At 47.3% G+C, this 25,492-nt stretch overlaps 1 protein-coding gene across 2 annotated transcripts in view; it reads right to left on the reverse strand.

The window, feature by feature from the left end:
- The window catches only part of RPRD2 (regulation of nuclear pre-mRNA domain containing 2), a 338,434-nt gene that overhangs the window by 165,990 nt on the left and 146,952 nt on the right, over positions 1-25,492 (reverse strand). For both annotated transcript variants that reach the window (XM_085638713.1, XM_085638714.1), the window contains 2 exons: positions 11,134-11,189; positions 10,195-10,321 (listed from right to left, as the gene is read on the reverse strand). In XM_085638713.1, the coding sequence (XP_085494839.1) occupies positions 10,195-10,321; positions 11,134-11,189 (183 nt within the window). The remainder of the gene's footprint in view (positions 1-10,194; positions 10,322-11,133; positions 11,190-25,492) is intronic.

Genomic DNA, 25,492 nt, shown 5'->3' on the forward strand with positions numbered 1-25,492 from the left:
AGGTACCTCAGCACAGTTGAGTCTCTTGTCATTCTGTTTTGCAGGCCCTTTTTCCTGCACCACACCGTGAATCTCTTCCACTTTGCGCTGTAGCACTTTCGTGTAGTAGGTTTCCTTGCCTCCCGTAGCACTCGCATAGTGCTCTGAGGTAACCTTAGGTGTGCGAACTCTAGGTCTTCAGGAGCCATGCTGCTAGGTTGAGTGTCTCTGGCTCTGGGTGCAGGACCTCCCCGTTTTGCATTGAGAGCAGGTCTTTTCTCCTCTCGAACCTGTACGGTTTGCCTTGCGCCATTTCTTGAATCTGTGAGAACCATGTCTGCCTCGCCCACTGTGGAGCCACCAGGATCAGAGTCATGTTGCTGGTTCTGCACTTGTCGAGCACTCTGTGCAACAGGGGTATCGGTGGAAAGGCGTAGGCAAATGTCCTCCACCAGCTTATCCATAGGGCATTTCCCTTGGATTGCTGATCTGGTTGCCTGGACGCGAAGCTTCGGCATTTTGCATTGTGGCGTGTTGCAAATAGGTCTATTGTGGGAGTCCCCCATCTCTGGAAGATTTTCTCCGTTTCCTGGCCATTGAGCTCCCACTCGTGTGATGCTGAGGTCTGTCTGCTTAGCCAGTCTGCCTCCACATTGTCCTTCCCTGGTAGGTGAATTGCCAGTAGATCTATTTTGAGAGGTATGGCCCATCTCCAAATCTCCTGAGCTAGGGATGAGAGGGGAAACGACTGTGTCCCCCCTTGTTTGTTGATGTAGAACATCGCCGTGGTGTTGTCTGTCTGTACCAACACCCTCTGGCCGAACAGGTGTCTCTGGAATGCCTTCAGGGCTAACAGTATCGTTTTCAACTCGAGGTAGTTGATGTGGCGGACCGCGTCTGCTGGGGCCCATAGACCCCTCACTCTGAGGTTGTCCATGTGCGCTCCCCATCCCTTCTGCGATGCGTCCGTGGTAATGGTCATTGTTGGGCTTGGTGGTGTCAGGCTTCTCCCCGTTGTTATGTTGTCTCTGTTCCACCAAGTTATCTCCTCCTGCACTGCGTGCGTAACAACCACTAGATCCTCCCAACTTCCGTTTGCTTGTGACCATTGCTGTTGCAGCCATTCCTGGAATGGTCTCATGTGCAGGCGTACATTCGGCACCAGCTGGATACAGGATGCCATCATCCCCATCATCTTGCTCACCGCCCTCACTGTCAGAGCTCGCCCCTTCTGGTAGAGCTGCGTCTCCTTCAGTAGAGCATCTGTCCTCCTGTCGCTGGGCACTACTGTACTGTTGAGGGAGTTGATCTTTGCCCCCAGGAAAATCTTTACCTGTTCCGGTTCCAGCGATGATTTTCCCCAGTGGATGGAAAATCCCAGATTTGTGAGGGTGTCTGTTACGCGTTTTGCGTGCCTCTCGCACTTCTCGCGTGAGTTTGCCTTGACCAGCCAGTCGTCCAAGTAGGGGTATACGTGTATTCCCTGCTTTCGTAGGTGTGCCGCTACCGCCGACAGGCATTTCGTAAAGACCCTTGGCGCAGATTTTAATCCGAAGGCCAGGGTTGTGAACTGGTAGTGTTCCTGTTCGATGTTGAATCTTAGAAGGCCCTTGTGCCTTCTGTTTATTGGGATGTGAAGGTAGGCATCCTTGAGGTCCACGGTGACCATGAAGTCCCCTTCTCTTATCTGTGGCAGTACCTCCTGCAGCGAAGTCATTTTGAACCTTTGCGTTCTGATGAACTTGTTTAGGTAACGGAGGTCCAGTATGGGTCTGAGGTCTCCGTCTACCTTCGGCACCACGAAGTAGTTTGAGTAGACCCCTTTGTTGCGTTCCCTGAACGGCACCGTCTCTATGGCTCCCTTTTGTAGGAGTTTCCGCGTTTCTTCTCTGAGTATTGCCAGTTCTTGGGCCGATCTCTGCCTTCCCTTCGGCTTCCTGTTTGGAGGTCTTTTCTCCAAGTCTACGCAGTATCCGTACTGCACGATGTTCCGTATCCACTTGTCTGTGGTTATACGCCGCCACTCCTGAAGGTAGAACCTCAGCCTTCCGCCTACTGGTGACGTATGCTCGTAGGCTCTTGATTCTTCTCTTCCCCCTGATGACACTTTTTTGCGCCTCACCCTTGGGGACCTTACGAGGGTAGGCGTCTTCTTGCGTGCTGAGTCACTTCGAGGAGGGCTGATCGCCCCCTCTCCTCCTTTGGCCACGTCCGTTCCCTCTCCCGCGAAAGGACTGGCCCCGAGGTTGATATTGCCAGTTTTGCTTCTGCTGACTTTGTCCGTGACCTTCGCCCTGCTGACCTTGCTGGAACGCCTGGTGCGACGTCCCCTGTTGGCTTCCACCCCTACCGTAGGGTCTCCTCGAGGGATTTCCTCGTCTCATTCCCCTCAGCTGTAGGGCCCCCATGGACCTCGCTGTCTCGTTTTCCTTCTTGAGCTGGGTGAGCTTTTCGTCCACCGTTGCTCCGAACAGTGTCTCTCCGTTGAAGGGGGTGCCAAGGATGTTGTTCTGCACTTCCGGTTTGAATCCCGAGATTCTTAGCCATGCATGCCTCCTCTCTGTGACCCCTATGGCCATGAGTCTTGCTGAAGTCTCTGCCCCATCCAACGCCGTCTTTATACAGGAGTTGGCGATGTTCTTGCCTTCATCCACCAGGTGAGAGGCTCTCTGGCGGTATTCCTCGGGGAGGTGCTTTACTAGCTCCCCCATCTCATCCCAGTGTTGGTATTGGTGTCTATTGAGGAGTGCATTCGAATTCGCCATGCGCCAGTGTATTGCGGCGTTCCTCTCGACCTTTCTGCCTGTGAGGTCGATCCTCCTGCTCTCCTTATCCGGAGGTGGCCCCGAAGTTGCTGGAACGTTGGCCCTTCTCCTGGCCGTGGAGGCTATGATGGAGTCTGCGGTGACGCTACCCTTGATGTAAGGTGGGTCCAGGGAGGAGTGCTTATATTTCTTCTCTGTCCTGGGCGTGATCGACCGGCAGGTGGCAGGCTCCTTGAAGGCTTCTCTCCCCTGGTTCATCACGCTTTGTAGCATGGGGAGGAACTGACTCCTAGTCTGGATGGGGAGCAGTGTTTCGACGAGAAAATCGGCTTTCGGCCTCTCCTCGTCGAGTTTGACGCCGAAGGCCATTGCTGCGCTCTTCACCACCATATTGTATACCCCGATGTTGTCGGGTGGCGAAGGCCTCGAGGGGTACGTGTCCACGGCCTCCTCCGGGTTTTCGGTGTCGAGATCGTGCCATTCGACGTCGTTGCTGGTAGATGCCGCCGATTCGTAGAACGACTGTTGGTCTTCTTCCTCGGCTTCTTCCTCATAATAGGGCTCCTCTTCTTCCTCGAGATCCCTTGTCAGCCCTTCGGCGTCGAACTCGCCTTCGACCTCGACGACGTCCGCCGATGAAACCGTTGGAATCTTGAATTCCTTCATCCTAGCGTCGAACTCCTTCTTCCTTTGAAGGATGTTCTCCATTTCGGCCTCGAGCCGCCTCTTCTTTTTCTCCATTTCGGAGATGCTTTCGGCGTCGACCGCGGGTCTCTTCGATGAAACTTGCGTCGACGTCGAACGTTCTTTCTGCGTCGATCGGCCAGTTTCATGGGACGATTTCGACGACCCTTGCCTTTCGGCGTCTTTCTGCCCCAGGGAGTCCTTTTGTAAGGATCCGCTGGGCCTTTTGTCCGAAGTTCCCCCTTTGGACGTCGAAGTTTTCGGCGCCGGGGCTCCCTTCGTGGACCTTGACTCAGTTTTTCTAGAGTCACCCTCGTGTTTTCGAGGTGTCTTTTGATTTGCGCTCGACGATTCTCTTACCTCGTCTTCTTTTTTCTTGTCGGTCTCTACGACCGTGAAGTTTTCGGCTGTCTCGGCGACGTTGTCCTCGTCGTCCGTATCGAGGCCCAGCTCGTAGAGTGTCGGGGGTTTCCCTTTGCCATCCATGTTGGCGTTGGCTCTTCTCTGCCTCTCTCTCACTCTGAGTGTCTTCGGCGCGAAGGCTGAGCAGGCGTTGCAGTCGATACTCCGGTGATCCACCGGTAGGCAGAGGTTGCAGACCGGATGCTGGTCTTTCTGCGCGAACTTGTGGTGGCAGTTTGGGCAGAACTTGAATGGCGTCTTGTCCATTTCGCTCAGGGTCTCTGAGCGTGCATTCTCCAAGGCTGTCGAAGAAAAAAGGTTCGCTGGTCCTCTTTCTTCGCGCTCCTGATGAAATCTGTTCTATTCCTGATGTCTTCTCTTGATTCTATCGATGAAACTCGCTTTTCTTCCTTCTTCCTCCGAGTGCATTTCTGGAGCTTCCCGATGACGATCCAGACCCAACGGCGGAAAAAAGAATCTGAAGAGGGCGCCCCAAAGGTGGGACTTCCGCAGGAAGCACGACGACGTCACGGGAGGTGCACCAAATGGTGGACGTCGACGCCCACCTGGGCTACAAAAAAAAAAAAAAAAGCAAAGAAAAGACTACGAATCCGGACCCAACCACAAGATCGCGGAATAATGCACAGCATAGTGAATCCAGAAAGATTCACGCTGCAAAACTTGACTATTCAAGGTGACGCCCCTAATTGAGTGCGTTTTGGACAGTGATGTTATCTGGGGCAAGGTTCATGAGGTGGTTCTTTATCTTCTCCTCCTTCAGTCGAGTCAATGTCTAGACCTTGCCACCCATCTCTGGATGATTCAAGGTCCCTGAAATAGCTGTGATCCAGCTGACCTTCCTCTTGGTATTCCTCCTCATAGAAGAGTTCTTCACCCACCTCTTTAGGTACTGGTGTTGTTGTGGGTTCTAGATTCACCTGTTCATCCTCTCCGTTCTTGTTCTTCTCTGCCCTAGATGGAATTCAAAAACTCCTTCCTTCTCAGCACATTCATTTGGTCTCAAGTAGCACAGCTTCTTTTCAACGTCAAGCACTGCTGCTTGGCGTGGAGTGTTGAATGTGCCTTTCTTTTCAGCATTGGGAACTCCTTCTCCCTGAGCTGCTTTTCCCTCTCCACCTCAATCGCCTTTTGGAGTCGAAGTATGATCACAGCGTTTATCACAATGATGCCTTTCAATTTCAACCTGTGGTAGTCTATTGCATTATTGCCTCCTTTCGATCACATAAGATATTAGCGTCAATGGGGTAGTGAAGTACTTACAATGGTTACTGTCCCCTAGGGTGACCACACCCTTTGGGGAGAGGGGCACATCCCTGTTCCTATTAGTCCAAATTCTCCAATTCAAGATGGAGAATTTCTAAGAGAGGGGTTCACCTCAGCTCCTGGCGATTCTAGGGGTGTGCCAGGCTGAGGGAGACACTCCTACTCTGCTTACTAATTTCCCACCTTTCCTGCTTCAAAAGTGGGGCCTGGACAGGGGGGTGGGCATCTCCACTAGTTGGAGCTGCCCAAATCAGCACATAACCAGGTGAGAGCCTTTGATGCTCTCCGCCATGTGTTGCTTTTCCTGCCAGGGGGAGGTGTGAAGCACCTCCTCAAAGAGCAGGCTTTTTTCCTTACCTCCGAGAGCACAAAGGCTCTCACCCCATGAGGTCAGAAATCTGTCTGGTGGTGGCTGGTTGGCGAGGACCAGTCAGCCAATACACTAGAAGTTGGTCGTTTTTCAGGGGGCATCTCTAAGATGCCCTCTGAGTGCATTTTATAATACAATCTACAGTGGCATCAGTATGGGTTTTAATATCCTGAGAAGTTTGGTAAAAAAGTCCCAGTTTTCAGTAAAGCTATCATGGAGCTGTGGAGTTCGTTATGACAACCTTTCAGACCGTGTACTCAAAATGGCTTCAATGCACTTACAATGTCGGTAAATGGCACCGACACTGTAGGGGCATATTGCTATGCCTTCGCCTGTGATATGGTGCACCCTGCCTTAGGGCTGTAAGGCCTGGTAGAGGAAGAGACTTATCCATGCCACAGGCAGCTTTGGTGGGCATGGCACACAGGGATGTGTGCCATGTCGGCTCTTCGGTTTGTTCTGCATCAAAACACGCAGCCTGCAATGGCAGTGTGTAGGTGTTAAGGTGAGGGGTCTCAGAGTGGCATAATACATGCTGCAGCCCTCAGAGGCCCTCTGGTCACAAGGCTCTTGGTACCTGGGTTACCTTTTAAAAGAGACTTACAGGTGATCCAGAGGTGTGCCAATTGTGGGAACACAGGTACAGTTTTGGGGGAAAAACAGAGGTGCTGGAGCCTGGTTAGCAGAGTCCCAGCACATACTCAGTCAAGTTGGCATCAGGTATCTGGGAAAAAGTTAGGGGGTAATCATGCAAAAAGGGGTAGTGTCCTAGAAAAACCAAATAGGAAATTAATGTATATAGGTGGAAGGTTTAAAGCTATATGTGACTCTTGTAATAGGAAAGGATGTTCATTATGCACACTAAAATGAAAGCCCTTTTTGGGGTCTTCCTTTGAGTAGGAAGGAGGAGCAAAGAATGCAAGTAAAGTGATAGACTGCCCAATGTCAAAGGGAGTCGTGAATTTTGGCAAGAAAGCAGCCAGGGTCCTTAGCCACAACTTGTCGAGGAAAAAAATGCCGAATGGTGGTTTCTTTAAACATGCCTAGAGTTCACTCTAGGTACAAGCTGACGTAATCGCTATATGGAAGACAGAATTCAAAGTGAAGAGACTCCACAAGCAACTGCACATTGGCTCCAAGAGAGCACATGTACAAAATGTCAAGACCAAGAGCCCGGTGTTGCATCACCAACCGCTTGGAAGAAAACGTGAGTGAAGCTTTTTATAAACCATATCACAGCAGGTGATTAAAACAAGCATGGTTGGTCCACTGCAAAGCTGGGTTAGGCAAAAGATAAAAACAAAAGTTAAATAGCTTTGCTTGTGAGGCATCAGTGAAACAAGCACCACACCATGCCACATATTTGTCCTAGCGCCCTGCATATTTTAGTTTTGTGGAAGTCCGTCTGATGGCAAGGATGACATCCACCACCTCAAATGGATCACTAAACGCTGTCAGTTGCCACCGTCCCGTCTTCACACATGTAGGTGTAGACCATACAGATGTGTGGGACAGTGCCATGATGCCAAGACAGATAAAAAGCAGTAGTACAGATGCTCCGCCCAGCATGTCCCAGAAACCACACTCCTGAACCCAATCTGGAGCCACTGGGATGACCTGTGCCGAGTCGTTTCTGATTTTTTTTCCAGAACTCTGAACAAGAGGAGCAGGGGCAGGAATTAATGCAGGAGTCCCGTATTTCATTCCACTGGAATGCTTCTCCTAATGAGGGCTCTTGCAGAAAGGTCAATTAGCAAAACTTTAGGCATTGAGCATTTGCTAAAGTGGCAAAAAAATCTAGCCAGCGTTCTCCAGATACCAAGCACCAACCGTGGATGTAGAAACCACTTGTGATCTGCCAGATGCCTGCCTGCTGCTCTACTCATCCACTCTGGTACTCATGGATGAGGCCAGGTTATTCTCGATTGGTGCTCAAGCCAACTCCAGTGACATGGAGCCTTCGGGCATGGGACACGGTACCCCCTCAACCCTGCCTGTTGCAATACCAAATGGTTATGGTATTGCAAGTGATAACCAGACCCCCTTGATGGACTGCAGGAAGGCCTTCACAGCCAGACAAACCGCTTACAACTCTAGCAGATTTATGTTGAGCCCTGCTCCAGTCAGAAATCAGAGTTCGCTCTTTCCATCTCCAGATTACTTCCCCAGCCCAGCAGGGAAGCGTGTTTTTACCTTCAGCTCTAGCATGCCTCTGCAACAATTACATTCAGGCAGCCACTAATGAAGATTGTGAGCCATCTACTCTGAGATATGGGTGAGATCAGTCAGATTTCCTTGGTGCTGGGCCCACTGGAACTTCAGATTCACTAGGGAGCCCACATGTGCCAACTGGCACAGCTGAGGAGGTTGACGCTGTAGGTTAATAAGTCTACAAGCTATTCTCACTGAGATACACAATTGAGACTGAAACATCAGGATCATAGCCCAAATGCCCAGGATTCATTGCAGCGGATGGAAGGCCTTGTACTGCACTGTGCCCAAGATAAACCGAATGAACGGAAGCCTCTGCAAAAGAGTCATGTGAGACTTTGACTTATTGACAGTGAACCTCAACAACATCAGGTCTGCTGCAATATGGAGATGATCTACAACTGACTGTGGTGCGCCCACCTTCACTAGCCAGTTGTTAAAGTATAGGAAAACTGGTACCCCAAACCTCCGAAGGTGGATAGTGACCACCATCATCACTTTCAGGAACACACTAGGGGAGCTGGTGAGGTTTAAGGAAAGCAAAGCAAACTGAAAATGCTCTGGGCCTACCTGAAACTACCAGTAACATATGTGGGACGGCAGATCCAAGGACACCATCCTGGCACTCTGGTCAGGGCAAACTGGATCAGCATGAGCATTTTTAATTTTTCAATTTCGCAGTGAGGTATATAGGGAGCAAAGGTGCGAAATAGGTCTGAGACATACCACTAGGTCCAACTTCGGCTCAAGGAAATGGTGAGAGTAAAAGTGTTTCACATTATAAGTGGTGTGGAAAATGGTTGGGCAAAGTCAACAGGCCCAGGAGGCACGTTGTGGGTCTACTTTCCCTAAAGCACTCGGACAGTCTGCCTACTCACTGAAAGGCCATGGCCACTAAAGTAATGCAAAACAATGTCCCATAGACATATGAAAGCAACAATGAGACCAACCAAATAATTGTTTATTTCAACAATAATCAGGAAAATGTTTCTTTATAAAAGCATCATTTAACAGCGCAGTCGTTGATATATATATATAGATAGATATAGATATCAAAGAAAAGGGTCTGCGAAATAATGGGATCATCATCAATACTCTAGATATAAGCAAGCCAGAGACCCAGGAGTAATAAAAAATTGATCTTGCAATGACTCAATGGGTAATGCAAAATCAGGATCGTACGGAGCCGGTCTGATAGAACTAGCAACCTGCCTATTTACCAGTGATCTGGAACTAGGCTTTGGCAAGTGGCCATCAAGCTAAAAAGGGCTCAGAAGTAGCTGGCATAGAGTGCAAATTATCTGCCAAGATGCTTGTTTTGGTCTGAACTGAAGGCAGCTATAAATCTAGAAGCTCAGCTGCCTTTAAGACCACCCTTCGAAAGAAGGCCCTTTCTTCTGTTGGTAGCCCAAGCAGCGAGTAAAAGCCTGCGTTCGGAGATATCAAGCCCACTGTCCACTTGCAAAACCAAATAAAAGGTACCATTTGTGTAGTAAGAAGTAGAAAGTTAGCTTTATCATTAACATCCACATCCTGGTGTCTCTTGTTCCGAATTCAGACTAATGCAAAGACCACAACCGATTTATGTTCCACAACACACAGCTTTGTCTCTGTGATCACCTTTAGGTGCATGAGGGCATATTTCTAAAACAAATTTGAGTTGTGGCCAGAGCCCAGACACCCATGACCCACCCTGTGAGGGTCCATGACCGACATTTGTTTTCTGCAGTCGCAGCACAGTTTGAAACCAAGTGTTTTGGCTGGGGAAATCCTTTACTAGCATGCTGCAATACATTGTTAGAAGTCGCTGGAAAAGCAACAAAATTGGGAGGGGAGTTCCAGAACCAGGACGGAAGGCGTGAAAAGACTGCAACATACTTAAGCACACAGGGGTGGAGCCTGTATGTTGCTGCAGTCCATCACTTCAAGGGGAGTATCATGTCAACATGGAGCCCAAAGGTATGCACAAACACTGCTGAAGAACATTCCTGAACAAGCTTGGGGATTAATCCAAGGTGTGGAATCTAAAGTTAGAAGTATCCATCAGAAACTGCAGGATGACAAGAAGATGAGCCATCTCCCGTTATGCATCAATGATTTGGGCCCCTATCCCTTACTGATAAAGCAAGCCTCTACTCCTAGCAGGGAATTCAGAATTATTTCTTCCATCAACACTTCATCCTCATACAAGTCCTCTAACACAAAGCTACTGTTAAAAAGTTCCACACTATCTTTTTGTCTTGCTTTGTCCCTACTCCTCTGTCATCTACTCGTAATACTTACTTTTGCTTTTCAACTGTATAACTTCTCCTTGTAGTATCAAATATTTACTAACCGGACCAATTGCTACATAATAGCTGAGTTCTTTAGTAGGTTTGCTCTGCATAAGTGTCAATAAGATATACAGTCGGCTGTCACTTAAGAGGAGCCTGGGTGTATTATATACAAACGTATAGCATAAAATACCGAAGTAAAGACAGCATAACCGGCAACAAATACCTTTCAAACGTTTCAGTGTATCGCTGCTGCCAACATCCACTCGCATCGTGGAAAGTTGTTTTTCCTTCAAGTCAATCTGGTCCACAGAACATTTATAGGCCAACAACTCTTCGATGAGGGCCTGCGGCTGAGAATAGGTTTTACAAAAAAAATAAAGCACATAAATTACAATGTTTTCCCCTTAAGGTTCATACAATCAAGCTAGAACAAAATTTACAATTCCACTGACACCGTAAGGTGCCTCAGTGCTGGATGGAAATACTGACATCGTGCACGAAATACCTTCATAGACAACCAGTTGAGGATACTTTCTACACTAAAGAACATAAATGGACAATTACAAAATTGTATTAGCTTGAAATGTTAATTTTTTTAACTGCCTGCTCGCTTGTCAATCTAAAATGCCATGGAACGTGGATGCTTTGGATCCATTTTATTTAATCAGATGTCCTGTTCAGCAGTGATGCCCTACTAATCCAGATGCGATTCACATTATTAAAGAGAAATCTAGAAGCCCGTAGGGTTCTGTGGCACACAAAGGCACCGCAGTCTGAAACCTCCTAGGTTTGGCATACAAAGCACTTTTCACAAATAACCTATTTATATTCCCAAGTATTTTCACTCCGATGCACTTATTTCATTTGCACTGAATGAGACACTTGTACTTAGGAGCTGAAAACAAACATTGTTCTTTGTACTGCAGAGTATTGCAATTAATGAGAGACTTTAACTTGTTTTTACTTTAAGTAAACGCAGAGCAAGTTTGTTATTCACCCCACAAGCTCTAATGTAACCTCCAAACTGTAAAACATACTTATTTATAATTCAGGAAGGACTGAATGGAAATCTATACATACAAATTGTTCAATAAAAAAAGAATTCAGAATACATCCTAAGATAAGTTCTGTATTTGCTTCACTTCACAGTTTTGGCACTTACTCTGAATTCTGCAACAATTTTTGATTTCAGAACTGCTTTTGGATTCACAGCTTCCACTGAAACACAATGCACAAAAACAGACATTAATTAACCTGGTTAGGATATTCATGAAATTGATTATTTCTCTTAAAGGAAGGCAACCCAAAATTTAAATCCCAAACAATATTTGTGTTTTTGAAAAGCTAATTATACTAGAAGGTTGTCACGATGTTTTCAACTTCCAAGGAAGCAAGTGGAGTAAATTTCTCATTAAAGTGACTGTAGCTAAGACCCTACAATCAGCCAGCTTGAATATTATCCAACAATGGTTTGTAGAAAACTGACGCATGGAGGTGGATCGGAGTACCCCAGGTCCTGTTTATCTGTGGGTGACACCTTGTGACTGATGGTCCACTTCAATCTCCTTTGCTATTTTCTGGAGAAGATCGGAGATCTCCCCTCCACTCCCAATTATTCTAAATAAGGGTGGTGGTGTCAATATGCACAGCGATCAAATTTCAAGCAGAAAACTATGTAAAACTTGAAGAAAAGCTTTCCAAGATCTTTGGGCCGCCTTGTGACAGAAAGTTTAACTCCCAGTTTGGCTCTTTGTCCACTCACTTCTTGATATCATCCAACCTGAGCAGGACCAAAGTTAATTATAGCCATGGCAAGGCAACGTAGGAAGGTGGGAGTTTGAAACAGAAGGAAGCATAGCAGAAAAAGAAAAATCGGAGCAGATTTACTCTTCTGTCCAAAAGTCTCCTATGTAATTCACTGAAGACCCATTACAATGCAGGGTGCATTATGAGATGAGTGATGTTCAATCCAGCCAGGTATTTAATCAAGCCAAGACAGAACTTCTTTGCCGCCAATAATGCACCTAATTTGAGTTTCTACACATAGCACAATGTTTGCAGAGCCTGTGTATTAGGCTTAGCCTTGAGAAAACAAAGCAGACATCAGCCACAGATACTTTACTCAAAAGTTGTATTCACAATGTATGTACGAATGGACGTGAACATATATGATCCAATTGAAATTGGGAGGCCCAGAAACAGTCCTACAATATGTCCTTTGCACTAATAGTGGTTAACCAGAACCTAACTTTAATAGACCGCCATAATATTTATGTTGGAGACATGTCCTGGACATGTCTACTCAGACATGGTTAGAATTAAGAATGGGCTCAGAACGTGAATAACTAGTAAACATGTAGAATATTCAAGCAGAAATACCAATCACTAAAACACACACACCCATGTGATGGCCATTGCAAACATCTTCTCAGCCAGACCCTTGGATGCATAAAGAAGCATGGGTTCAGAAAGAGGCTTCATCAACATGGCCAGAAGAACATTCTGATACCATTGAGGAGGTGTATCCCTCATTTCGGGAAGCACACATAAATCAGCCCAGATGAAGATCTGTTCTACTGTTTATTAGGAGTTATTAACAGACATATGTAATGAGAGTTTCTAATTCAGACTTACCTTTCACCCTTAAATTTTTCTTTCTTGTACATGCAGACTTGCCCTTAATTGGTTATGCCTACTTAAACTTTTATGTAGATACTCCTGAATATTCAAAATGCATTCCCCGAACTACTTCAAATTGAATCTTCTCCCTATAGGAATAGTATATGGACAGGACAATGTAGATTTTCCAGGCGCTGGATGGCAGAAAATCTGCATTTTATGTAAGCGACCAAGGATAAGATTATGTATACCTTCTTAATTGAGTCTCCTCACAGGAGCAACAAAAGAAAGAATTTGAAATTGTCAAAAAATTCAAAGAGTTAATAAAAACAGATAACGAGCAACTATCTTCCTTCTTTTACTGTTGTCGCTCACAAGAGCAATGGCATGAAAGCTCTATTGGTCTACGGCTAGCAGTGTAATGGATTGAAAGCTAGAGTGGATTTGCCTGGTGTAAGGTGTCCTGATCAACTGTTTAGATGCGATTTAAAAAAGTGTGACTGGGAAGCAGTATTTAACTTAAAAGCTTTTTAGGTCTCGCAGACCTGCGTTGCAGCGCGCATGCGCGGCACGCGTCTGCAAGACATATTGTGGGTGAGTATATTTCAGAAGGGGGCTTGAAGCCCCGTCCCTCATTTTCATTGGGTAGCGTCACCATTTATGGTAAACGATGGCTTCCCATTGAAAATGAGGCTTCTGTGTTACCGCCCTTTGTCATTTTGGGACAGCTCATCCGGACTGGGTCTCCTGCTTCACGGCTGTCGTGAAGCAATTTCTTATCTCAGAGACGTGTTATGTAAACAAGCCTCTGAGATCAGTCCTGATGGGCCTCCCAAAAGGAGACAGGGTGCCGCGTGTTTATTTTTGCATTGTGCTTTCGCGTTCACTGAAAGTGAAAGCGCGATGCAAATATAAAAAGCGCTATGTCGAGCGCTTGTTGTCTTACTGTCTCAGGTTCTTTTGCATCCCCACTTCCTCCTCCGCCTTGCTCCCTTTTCGATCACTTGTTCTGGGCCAAAGTCTTATGATTAAATAGATCCTGGTGACAAAAAAAAAAAAAAAGAGTACTTGTACCAACCATCTAAAACGTGGCACAAACTGAGCGCTGATTGTGGCGCTGGCATGTTCCTGTGGGTTCAGCTAGCAGGCTTCATACAGGAATAATCCTCTATCAGTGGGTTACAGAATCTTAGACCTATTCAATCGTTCTTGCTTGGCAAAAGTTCCTTGGTGGAAGCCATTTCTGAATTTCTGTTGCAGGGATAAACTCTGAAAAAATACATGCTGAGTGCTTTGTGTAGGCTTGAATTGTAACGGAAACTCTACGCGAAGTGGCTTTTTAACTACCCGTAATGCAATCTCTCATTTGGACACAAATGCTTTCCAAACCCTGCAAATGTTTACACAACTGTTTCAGTAAGCCACATCTTTACCTAAAACCACAAAAACAACACAGTCTACCCTAAGCCCAACGCAAAAACCAGCTAGGAAACAATAATGATTAGAAATAAACACCAAATAAACCTCTGAAAGACACACTGACAAATGAGTACAACTTCAAGCATCCTCGTAGCCCAGACACAGCTCACACTCACTCGACGCAAGCTAAGGGAGTAGGCCAGCAATGTCGAAGCCAGAATAACGACGGACAGGTGCTGTCCGGGACGGAGTACCTGCCCTTCTTTCATCTGAAAGGGAGAGGGCCTGCACCTCTCAGCAGTGCTGCCATGCATTTATATGTTAACCACCAGAGCCAACTTTACTGTTTATCGAAGCCTGCCCCTGGCCTTGCACATTTCGTGGAGTTCGCTGCAGGAGGCACTCGACCTACTGAGCTATCTAGGCAGTGAGTTAAGCAGCTGCGCTGTGTTACGCCCAGTGGGCTATAAAAGGCGTTTTAAGACAGATGAACCATGTTGCCACATAAGTGTTTTTATGCCGGAAATGTCATTTGCTGGTTTTCATGGGTGGCTAGCCTGTTTCAAAGCCCCAAACAGCAAACTGGCTGATAAGCTTAGAAACACTGAAACAGATCACACAGACTTTTGTGTGCAGTTTTTTATATATAGTGCTAACTCGACCCGAAGGTATTGGAGGGCTTTTCATGAGCACCAGTTATGATACACAAGGACACATACATTTTTGGTAGTAACGGGGAGATTGAGTGATTTGCCCAAAATCACAGGATGTTTTTGTGGTTCCCTAGCTCCAAAGTGAGCAGCTCCGGCTGTTACGCAGCATCCTCTCTTACTGAAGATAGGAAGCCGGCAGGGGCCTTCACAGCCCTCAGCAGTACAGCTCCCCTCCCACTGTTATGGGGCCCCCTCAACTTAATATCCATGTTCTTTATAGGTGGCTGTTGACACCTGAAGAAGTACTCCTCACTGGATAGGTTCAGGTCGGAAAAGCGGGCACTCTTGCCTTGTTATTCTAGGAGGCAAGAAGGAGCAAAGCCCTACTTGAAACAGCAGAATGTATTTATTACCTCATGCTGGCAATTTTTATTTAAAATAGCACCTGGGTCTAGAATAAAAAGTGCGCCTATATGGTAGACTCTGCCGCCCGCTGCCCGAATTGCATTTCAGGGAGGAATCATCAGTGTCAGACTGCCGGACGTCATGGCTGTGGAGTACCCAATAGGTACTACTGAGACAGCCGGGGCGGTCAGGTTGTGGGACACAAGGTGGCCATGGCACCGGGAGGGGAGAGAGGGGGGGGGGGGGGGGGGGGCATCACGTGACATCCTGTTGCCACAAGACAGGGAGGAAGGCTACCCGCAATCCTGACGCTGCGGCCTCAGCACTGCTGCTCCCACTAGCCAGGCCGCCCGCGCTGTGTGGGTTAATATGTGTAACGCTGGCAGCCAGAGAACGAATAGTTTACCTGTCGGTGTAGTTTTGCAGCTTGAAGATCTTTCTGGATTCACTATGCTGTGCATTATTCCGCGATCTGGTGGTTGGGTCCGGATTCGTAGTCTCTTGTTTTTTTTTGTTTTCTTGTAGCCCAGGTGGGCGTCGACGTCCCACCATTTGGTGTACCTCTCGTGACGTCGTCGTGCTTCCTGCGGAAGTCCCACCTTGGTGTGCCATCTTCGGGTTCTTTTTTCCCTCTTTCTCTGTATTATTTTTTTTTTTTAACCCTAGGCGTTCTAGTAATTTTCATTTCAATATTTCTCTCAGTATCTCCTTGTTCTTTTTATGGTTTGTCCTTCCACCTTCTTCTCCTGCCTCATCTTTCTGGCGGAGGTGGGTGGGTTCACAAGTGAATCCAGAAAGATCTTCAAGCTGCAAAACTACACCGACAGGTAAGAAACTATTCGTTTTGCAGCGTGACTCTTTCTGGATTCACTATGCTGTGCATAGATTTTGTAGCGGTTTGTTATCTTTGTGGCGGCTGGGTGGAAGATGAGTGTTGGTCGTTGAATATATGTTGAAGTACCTTTTGTCCTACTTGTGCTTCTTTGTTCATCTGTATGTCCACGCAGTAGTGCTTAGTGAACGTGTGCACTGAAGCCCAAGTTGCCGCCAGGCATATGTCTTGAATGGGCATGTTTGCCAGAAAGGCAATTGTTGCCCCTTTTTTCCCTGTGGAGTGTGCTTGTGCCCCCTCCAATAGTTCTTGTCCTGCCTGATTGTGGCAGAATTGCATCGTTAGTGCGATCCATCTTGCGATGGTGCCCTTAGTCACTGGTCTACCCAGGAAGCTGGTTGCGAATGACACAAAAAACTGCTTTGTTTTCCTGTGCTCCTTTGTTCTTTCGATGTAGTGCATCACCGCCCTTCTAGCGTCTAGAGTGTGTAGTGCCCTTTCAGCACCTGTTGGGTTTTGAAAGAAACTTGGTATTTGAATTGTCTGGTTCATATGGAATGAGGACACCACCTTTGGCATGAAGTGTGGGTCCGTCCTCATGACGACTCTGTCCTTGTGTATTTGGATGTAGGGCTCCTGTAGTGTTAGCGCTTGCAGTTCGCTTACTCTGCGTAGCGAGGTTATTGCCACCAGAAAGGCTGTTTTCATTGTCAGCATTTGTAGAGAGGCCTTGTGTATGGGCTCAAAGGGCGCCTTCATAAGTTCTGTAAGGACTACGTTGAGGTTCCATGCTGGTGGCGGCATTCTTTTAGGTGGCGCTAATCTTTGTGCCCCTTCGAGGAATCTCTTTACTACCCGAGAGTTAAAGAAACTTCCCCCCCGTCTCACCTCGTGTGTAAGCTACGATCGCCGCTAGGTGGACTCTTAGCGACGACGAGCATAGATTAGCCTTTAGTAGGTGTGTGAGGTATCTAAGCACCGTTGATTCATTGGTCATTTTATTTTGCATCTTCTTTCTGCTGCACCATATTGTAAACCTTTTCCATTTATCCCCATAGCATTTCCGTGTTGTTGGCCTCCTTGCCTCCCGAAGCACTCGCATAGTGCTTTGAGGTAGCTTAAGGTGTGCGAACTCCAAGTCCTCAGGAGCCAAGCCGCTAGGCTGAGGCTCTCTGGCTCTGGGTGTAGAACCTCTCCGTTCTGCATGGTGAGCAAGTCTTTTATTCTTGCGAATTTGTGTGGGGGCCCCTGCGCCATTTCCACTATTTGCGAGTACCATGTCTGTCTTGCCCACGGTGGTGCCACTAGGATCAGCGTCATGTTGCTGGTCCTGCATTTGTTGAGTACCCTGTGTATCAGTGGCATTGGTGGAAAAGCGTAGGCAAATGTTTTTGACCAGCTTATCCATAGGGCATTCCCCTGGGATTGTTTTTCTGGTTGTCTGGATGCGAAGTTTTGGCATTTTGCATTCTGGTGTGTTGCAAATAGATCCATGGTCGGTGTTCCCCACCTTCTGAATAGTTTTTGCGTTTCCTGCCCATTGAGCTCCCACTCGTGGGATGCTGAAGTCTGCCTGCTGAGCCAGCCTGCTTCCACATTGTCCTTTCCTGGTAGGTGTATGGCCAGCAGGTCTATTTTGAGTGGGATGGCCCATTTCCAGATCTCCTGGGCCAGGTTGGATAGGGGAAACGATTGTGTTCCTCCCTGCTTGTTGATGTAGAACATTGCTGTGGTGTTGTCAGTTTGTATCAACACTTTCTGATTGTACAGCTTCCTCTGGAAGGCCTTCAGGGCTAGCAGTACGGTTTTCAATTCCAGGTAGTTGATGTGTTTGACCGCATCCGCTGGAGTCCACAGACCCCTCACTCTGAGCTTGCTCATGTGTGCTCCCCATCCTATCTGGGATGCGTCTGTGGTGATGGTCACAGTTGGGCTTGGAGGTGTCAAGGGCTTCCCTATAGTTATGTTGTCCCTGTTCCACCATGTTATCTCTTCTTGCACAGCGTGCGTTACCACCACTAGATCCTCCCAACTTCCGTTTGCTTGTGACCATTGCTGTTGCAGCCATTCTTGGAATGGTCTCATGTGTAGGCGTACATTGGGGACTAGGTGAATGCATGACGCCATCATACCCATGATCTTGCTCGCTGTTCTCACTGTCAGAGCTCGCCCCTTCTGGTAGAGACGCGTCTCCTTCAGCAGGGCTATTGTTCTCCTGTCGCTGGGCATGACCGTTTTGTCTATGGTGTTGATCTGCGCCCCCAGGAAGATCTTCACCTGTTCTGGTTCCATTGATGACTTCCCCCAGTGTATCGAGAACCCCAGGTTTGTTAGTGTTCTTGTCACCCGCTCTGCGTGTTCCTCGCACTTGTCGCGAGTACTTGCTTTGATTAGCCAGTCGTCTAGGTAAGGATACACATGAATCCCTTCCCTCCGTAGGTACGCTGCTACTGCTGCAAGGCATTTTGTGAAAACCCTTGGGGCGGACTTTAGACCGAATGCCAGGGTTGTGAATTGGTAATGATCCTGGTTGATGTTGAACCTTAACAGGTTTTTGTGGCGCTTGTTCATCGGGATGTGCAGGTAGGCATCTTTGAGATCCACGGTGGACATGAAGTCTCCGCCTCGTATTTGAGGTAGCACTTCTTGTAGCGATGTCATTTTGAATGTTTGCGTCTTTATGAATTGGTTTAGGAATCGTAGATCCAGGATGGGTCTTAGTGTTTCGTCCACCTTTGGGACCAGGAAGTAGTTTGAATAAACTACCTTGTTCCTTTCTCTGCATGGCACTGGTTCTATGGCCTCCTTTTGGAGTAGTTGTAGCGTCTCTTCTCTGAGTTGAGCAAGCTCTTGACCAGAGCGTTGTCTTCTCTTTGGTTTCTTGTTTGGAGGTCTTTTTTCCAACACAATGCAGTATCCGTACTGTATGACGTTGAGTATCCATTTGTCTGAGGTTATTTTTTGCCATTGTTGAAGGTAAAGTCCCAGTCTTCCGCCTACTGATGTTGCATGCTCGTAGGCGTTTGGTTTGTGTACCCCCCTTACTGTGCTTACTTTGTGCTTCACCCCTCGGGGTATACTGAGGGTGAGCATTTTCTTCCGTGCGAAGTCACTTTGATGAGGGTTGGTCTCCCCCTCTTCTTCTCTGGCCACGTCCGTTTCCCCTACTGCGAATGGACTGGCCTGGAGGCTGGTACTGCCAGTTTTGCTTCTGCTGTCCCTGCTGGCCGTGACTTTCACCCTGCTGTCCTTGCTGGAATGTCTGGTGTGACGTTCCCGACTGGTTTCCTCCCCTTCCGTAGGGTCTCCGAGCTGGGGTGCCTTTTCTCATCCCTCTGAATTGCAGGGCCCCCATGGACCTTGCCGTCTCATTTTCTTTCTTCAGTTGGGTGAGTTTTTCGTCCACCGGAGCACCGAACAGTGTCTCACCGTTGAAAGGGGTGTTCAGTATGTTGTTCTGGCCCTCTTGCTTGAATCCTGAAATTCTGAGCCAGGCCTGCCTCCTTTCAGTGATTCCTATAGCGATCAGCCTGCTCGATGTCTCTGCCCCGTCCAATGCTATCTTAATGCATGAGTTTGCAATATTCTTCCCTTCCTCCACCAGATGGGAAGCTCTCTGCTGGTATTGCTCAGGGAGATGTTTGATTAGATCTTCCATCTCGTCCCAGTGCTGGTACTGGTGCCTGTTCAGTAGGGCATTGGAGTTCGCCATGCGCCAGTGCATTGCCGCATTTCTCTCAATCTTTCTCCCGGTGAGGTCCATCCTTCTGCTCTCCTTGTCGGGAGGCGGCCCTGAGGTTGCCGGTACATTGGCCCTTTTCCTGGCCGTGGACGCAATGATGGAGTCAGCTGTGACTGATCCTTTGATATATGGCGGGTCCTGTGAGGAGTGCTTGTATTTCTTCTCTGTTCTGGGAGTGATGGATCTGCAAGTTCCTGGGTCCTTGAACGCCTCCTTCCCTTGGTTCATTACGCTTTGGAGCATGGGGAGGAACTGGCTCCTAGTCTGGATGGGGAGCAGTGTTTCGAGTAGAAAATCTGCTTTCGGCTTCTCCTCGTCCAATTTCACGCCAAAAGCTGCTGCAGCGCTCTTGATGACCATGTTGTATGCCCCAATGTCGTCTGGCGGCGAAGGCCTCGAAGGATAGGTCTCCACGGGCTCTTCTGGATTTTCGGCGTCGATGTCCTGCCATTCCAGCTCGTGTCTCGTCGACGGCGTAGATCGACTGCTGCTCCTCTTCCTCATCTTCTCCCTCGTAGTAGGGGTCTTCTTCCTCTTCTTCAGGATCTCTCGACTGCTCTTCGGCGTCAAACTCTTCCTGTTCTTCGATCTCGACCACATCAGTCGACGGTTTCGTTGGGATTTTGAATTTTTTCATTTTCTCATCGAACTCCTTCTTCCTCTGAAGGATGCTCTCCATCTCCGCTTCGAGCCTTCTTTTTTTCTTCTCCATTTCGGAGGCATGTTCGGCGTCGAGCGCTAGTCTTTTCGACGGAGCTTGCGTCGACGCGGCCTTGTCCTTTGTCGCCGAACGCCCCACCTCGTGGGCCTGCTTCGACGAACTCTGTTTCTTGGCGGCCTTCGGCACCTGGGAGTCCTTCTCGAAGGATCCGCTGGGCCTTTCGTCCTTGGATCCACTCGCGGTCGTCGAAATTTTCGGCGCCGGTGTTCCTTTCGAGGACTTTGACTCTGTTTTTCGAGAGTCACTCTCAGATTTTCAGGGCCCTTTCGAGGGTTTCGTACTCGACGTGTCTCCTACCTTGTCAGGCGTTTTCTTATCGGTCTCTGCGACCGTGAAGACATCAGGTCCCTCGGCGATGTTGTCTTCATCGTCGGTGGAGAGGCCCAGTTCGTACAGCGACAGGGCCTTACCCTTGCCTTCCATGTTGAAGTTGGCTCTCCTCTGCCTTTCTCTCACCCGGAGTGTCTTCGGCGTGAAGGCGGAACAGGCGTTGCAGTCCTTGCTCTCCTGGTCGATCGGCAGGCAAAGGTTGCAGACCGGATGTTGGTCCTTCTGCGCATATTTGTGGTGGCAGTTACGGCAGAATTTAAAGGGTGTCTTGTCCATTGCGCTCAGAGTCTGAGTGCGCATTTTCCGATGGGCGTCGAAGATTGAGGATCTCCTCCTTCGTCGTCCCGGCTGTATGCTCTTCCTCTCTGTAGTCTTCTATAAATCCTCCTTCGATGAAACTCGTGTATTTTTCTTCTTCCTTCATTAAAACTCTGGAGCTTCTCGATGACGATCCAGACTCAACGGCGGAAAAAAGAATCTGAAGATGGCACACCAAGGTGGGACTTCCGCAGGAAGCACGACGACGTCACGAGAGGTACACCAAATGGTGGGACGTCGACGCCCACCTGGGCTACAAAAAAAAAAAAAAAAACGAAAGAAAGACTACGAATCCGGACCCAACCACCAGATCGCGGAATAATGCACAGCATAGTGAATCCAGAAAGATTCACGCTGCAAAATACATTTTTGAGCCGCTCCTGCCCGGACGAGGGAGAGCCCAAGCAGAAGACGGGTCATCACATAGTCATGAGTAACTGACTGTCACTGTTGCAGAGGCCGCCAGAACTAAAAGTAAAGCTGTGATATACCTCTTGACAGTCAGCATTTGTGCTGTTTATTACACATGATATTATGTGGTTATCTTCCTTGTTATTGCATCTAAGAGGCATTAAATAAAGCAGATCCTTCTGGGTGTCTGTTTTCTACTGGGAGCGGGGAAGAGGGAGTGAAAGTTTCCACTTAAAAAAGCAAGATTCTTCACGGGTTTTGTGTTCTGGGGACAAGCCTGGTCTGTCCTCGCCAGCTCCTTACTGAGCTGATGTGGGAAGCGAGGAAGTCGTAATAATAAGCGGGCAGTGCGGTCTGCCCCAACACTTGAAAAAACAGGCTGGGGCTGCCACACTCAGGCACACTTCACTGCGAGGGTCCGTCATGTAGCTAACACGAGAACTCACCACACACAGGCAGTCTTAGACACTAGGATTTCTCATGCATCTAACAAATGAACTCACCCTTCACAGTCGCACTTAATCGCGAGGCTCCTTCATGTATATAACAAAAGAAAGAACTCCCCACACACAGGCACACTTAACGAGTAAGATAACAGAAGGCAATTTATTCAAGCCCTGGCCCCCGCCCGCCGCTCCCCAGATTAGGCGATATATTGATTTCCCCACACTTTATAAACTAGGACAAATACCTAGTAATTTATGAGTTGCTTTAAAACATTGCATGCTCATGAAGCCAGAGCTCCCAGGCTGCAAGTTTATATCACCCTGTCATAAAAAGATGCCAGCAAATCATGTAACAATTAATGTCATCACGTAAATATGACAAAGTCAAGGTGAATTCCGTAGACTGTTAGCACACTGGCTTTACTTTCAGCTTGAAAACAGGTAGCTCGTTGTGGGTCCTGCAGCTCCCCCACGTTCATTCCCTTCTCTTTAGGTCTTACCAGCGGTCTCTTTGACGCTCTCATCACGTGTTACGTTAGTGCAAACCATATGCTGACTGCCCAGACGCTGCTGGTCTGGCTGAGTAATGGTAGTGGTCAGAGCTAGCAGCTCCGGCGGGGCGTTGGACGTTGTTTACTGCAACCGGGGAGAGTCATGTGATGAAACGTTACTCTCCCAGTCAACCCAGCACCTTGAGTTCACTGACCGATTGGTGTTTTTAACACCATATTATATCTGTCACATGTCAGGCTGGGCGCAGAGTAATTCTTCCACTCAAGCTCACTTGCACTAATGAAAGGTCCAGCGCTGCTGGTCAACCAGACATACTGTCCCAGTTGAGGAAGGGAGAACTGTGACGGATCGTCTGCACCTTATGACACTCCTAAAGTGCCTGCTGCAGCAGTGTCGCCATTCTACCTAGCCTGGCTGCATTATGGTGCGTTTAATGTAATCAAGGATGTCAGTGATCTAGTTCCTGTGTATATTTAACATTTTCTTAATCTTGCCATCTAATAATTATGTTTGCCTCTACTTCATTTCTTGATTTTGCTTGCGAAAAAGTGTCACTCAGTCGTTGAATGTCACTCATAATTTCACTGAAATTACGAGACTGTCACACATAAGCAATCTGAAACCTTGGCAGCTATAGGAATGAGGGGCACCCCAGCTACCACAACCTGAGGGCAGAACAAGTGGCGGTGTGGGGACTCACAGACTACACTGCTGGACTGTCTCACTGGCCGACTGCCCCCTACCGAGCACCACCCAAAGATACAACACATCACATGCCACACAAACCCAGTGTCCGCCACTGCCTCAGACGACTGCGGTCCGAATGATAACAGTGCGAGTGACTGAAGGTACGCCCAACAAAGGTTTCTAAATCGGACCCGAACATCAGGGCCTTGTCTGCACATCACATGCTCAAGTCGCCGATGACAGGGTGAATACACACCCTCTAGCAACGAGCTTCAACCGGCTGTCACCAAACACAGCAGACAGGGCTGGCTTTAGGGCCACTCCTGGCTCTGGGCTCCATGAGGGTGGAGACACTGTTCACAAATAGATTATGGGTTTAAATGTAACTGCTGCTGCTTAGTTCCTTGTGTGTCCAGCAGCTTTCAGGCAACAATAACAAGGATTTGCAATGCAATAGGACTCGCATTTCCGAGATTTTGAGGTATTGGCATTGTGAATGGCAATGCCTTTTATGTATTTAAAAAAACCTGAAATAATAAAAGGCATTGTCATTTACAATACCAATAGGTGAAAGTTTTGAAAATGTGAGACCTATTGTATTGCAAATGCTTGTTCATGATAGATACAGGGAATAACACATGTTTTACCAGAAAATACTATAGATTTAAGTTGTTTTCCATGAACAGTAAATTGTACAATTAGTACTTTGGGGTATTATTCATAATTTAATATGTAAGCAAAACAAACACCAGCCACGGTATGCCAGAAGGGGGGAGCGTCCTATACATTTCAGAAGTGCTACTGGCTCATGCTTTTGAGAGTTGCTCTAGGGAGGGAGAACAATTTGCAGACAAGGAACTCAGAAGGCACAACGTGTGACTCGTTCATCCGCCAAATTGATAGAATGGGGAAAAAAATACTTTTTCCAATGAGAAAAGTACTTTTCTCATTATAGAGCAGACATTTTAGAAGATTCGGCCAATTGTGAGATTATTATTTCACTCAATGCCAGTTTTGAGAGTCAGCACAGGTAAAGGTTAATGGTGTTTGAAGGCAGAAATGTAAGTAGAAAACATACAAATGCAAAGATTGAGAGCTAGGTGAATCAAGCAAAAGGTAAATATTGTGGTGAGCATTAATGATGCTATTGAGAAGAAGTTTGAGAGCATTTATATTTATTTCTGTTTATCTATTATATAGATTGCATGATGTTGTGAAGTGACACCAAAAGAGTAATGTTGGAATTACACTTTAATTCACAAGTAGGTTGAACGTGACTCCTCTCCCTGCCAGCTTCTTTAAATGGACATTCATCGAACACCAACGCTCCCATGGCAACCCTCAGCCCTGCTGAATTTAACAAGCAGAGCACATGTAATACATCAGAACTAACATAAAACATTACAACACATGACTATCCAAATAGGGTTCACCAGCAAGGCAGGAGAACCTGATTTCAGCCTATATCAGTCCAGCATTGCCAGTTAGTAAAGCCAAGTAGTAAGAGGTTTACGGAAAATAGCTTCCAATGGGCTAATAAGAACTGTACTGGGAGTGAATTACACAACTTCAGTGCCAGATATCTAAAAGATCGTCCTCAATGTCCAAAGCAAGACACTGAGGAAACCTGGGCCAGTTCGATATTGGCTGAGCGTAGGGATCTGTAGTGCCAGAGGCACTCCCATGTATTGGGACCATGTGATGACCTTTGACTACCATTCTTTTCATTGATTTTAGGTGCTTTGATTAATTCTAGCTTGAATGTACATCATCATTTTTCCTGCATGTACATTTTTTTTTACTTGAAGATTTTTGTGTCTCCCTGTAGCTTCAAAGTGGCAGTTTTTGCTTTTTACATTCTTGTCAGGAGAACATGTGGGATGTGCATTTATAGGCAGTGGTGCACAAATGTCCAATGTACAACACGTACATTGGGCAGCATTATGAAGTTCTAACTATTGGATTTGACATGCCATCTTGAATTCGGACTGTCTAGCTTGATGCTTTGCGCACACATGCAGGCCCCCAAATCACTAAAGTTGATTAGGCTATCCACGTTCAAGATTGTTTTCTGTACTTTTAGAGACTTTGGTATGCTTCACTAAGATAATGTGTGGGATGCGCGCTTGGTACCTTTCAGAGCAGAGATTGTTGTTCCCAGAGAAATGCGCGGAATGTACAGCTCTGTCTCAGAGTCAAAATACAGTGGCCTGGCCGGCTTCTTTCGGGGATGTATTCTTTTTGATTATTGGCATTGTGATGTGCGAGTGTCTGTGTGCACATTCAAGTCTACAGTGGTTATAATCATCTGATGTATTTAGTGACTACATCATTATATGCTCTCCTTTTGATTCCGTGTGTCTGGTTATTTGCATTTAACAGTGTTTATTTTTTGCAGTGGACGGCCAGTATTATCTGCTTGTAT

This window comes from Triturus cristatus, chromosome 12 (genome assembly GCF_964204655.1).
Source record: "Triturus cristatus chromosome 12, aTriCri1.1, whole genome shotgun sequence".
Lineage (NCBI taxonomy): Eukaryota > Metazoa > Chordata > Amphibia > Caudata > Salamandridae > Triturus > Triturus cristatus.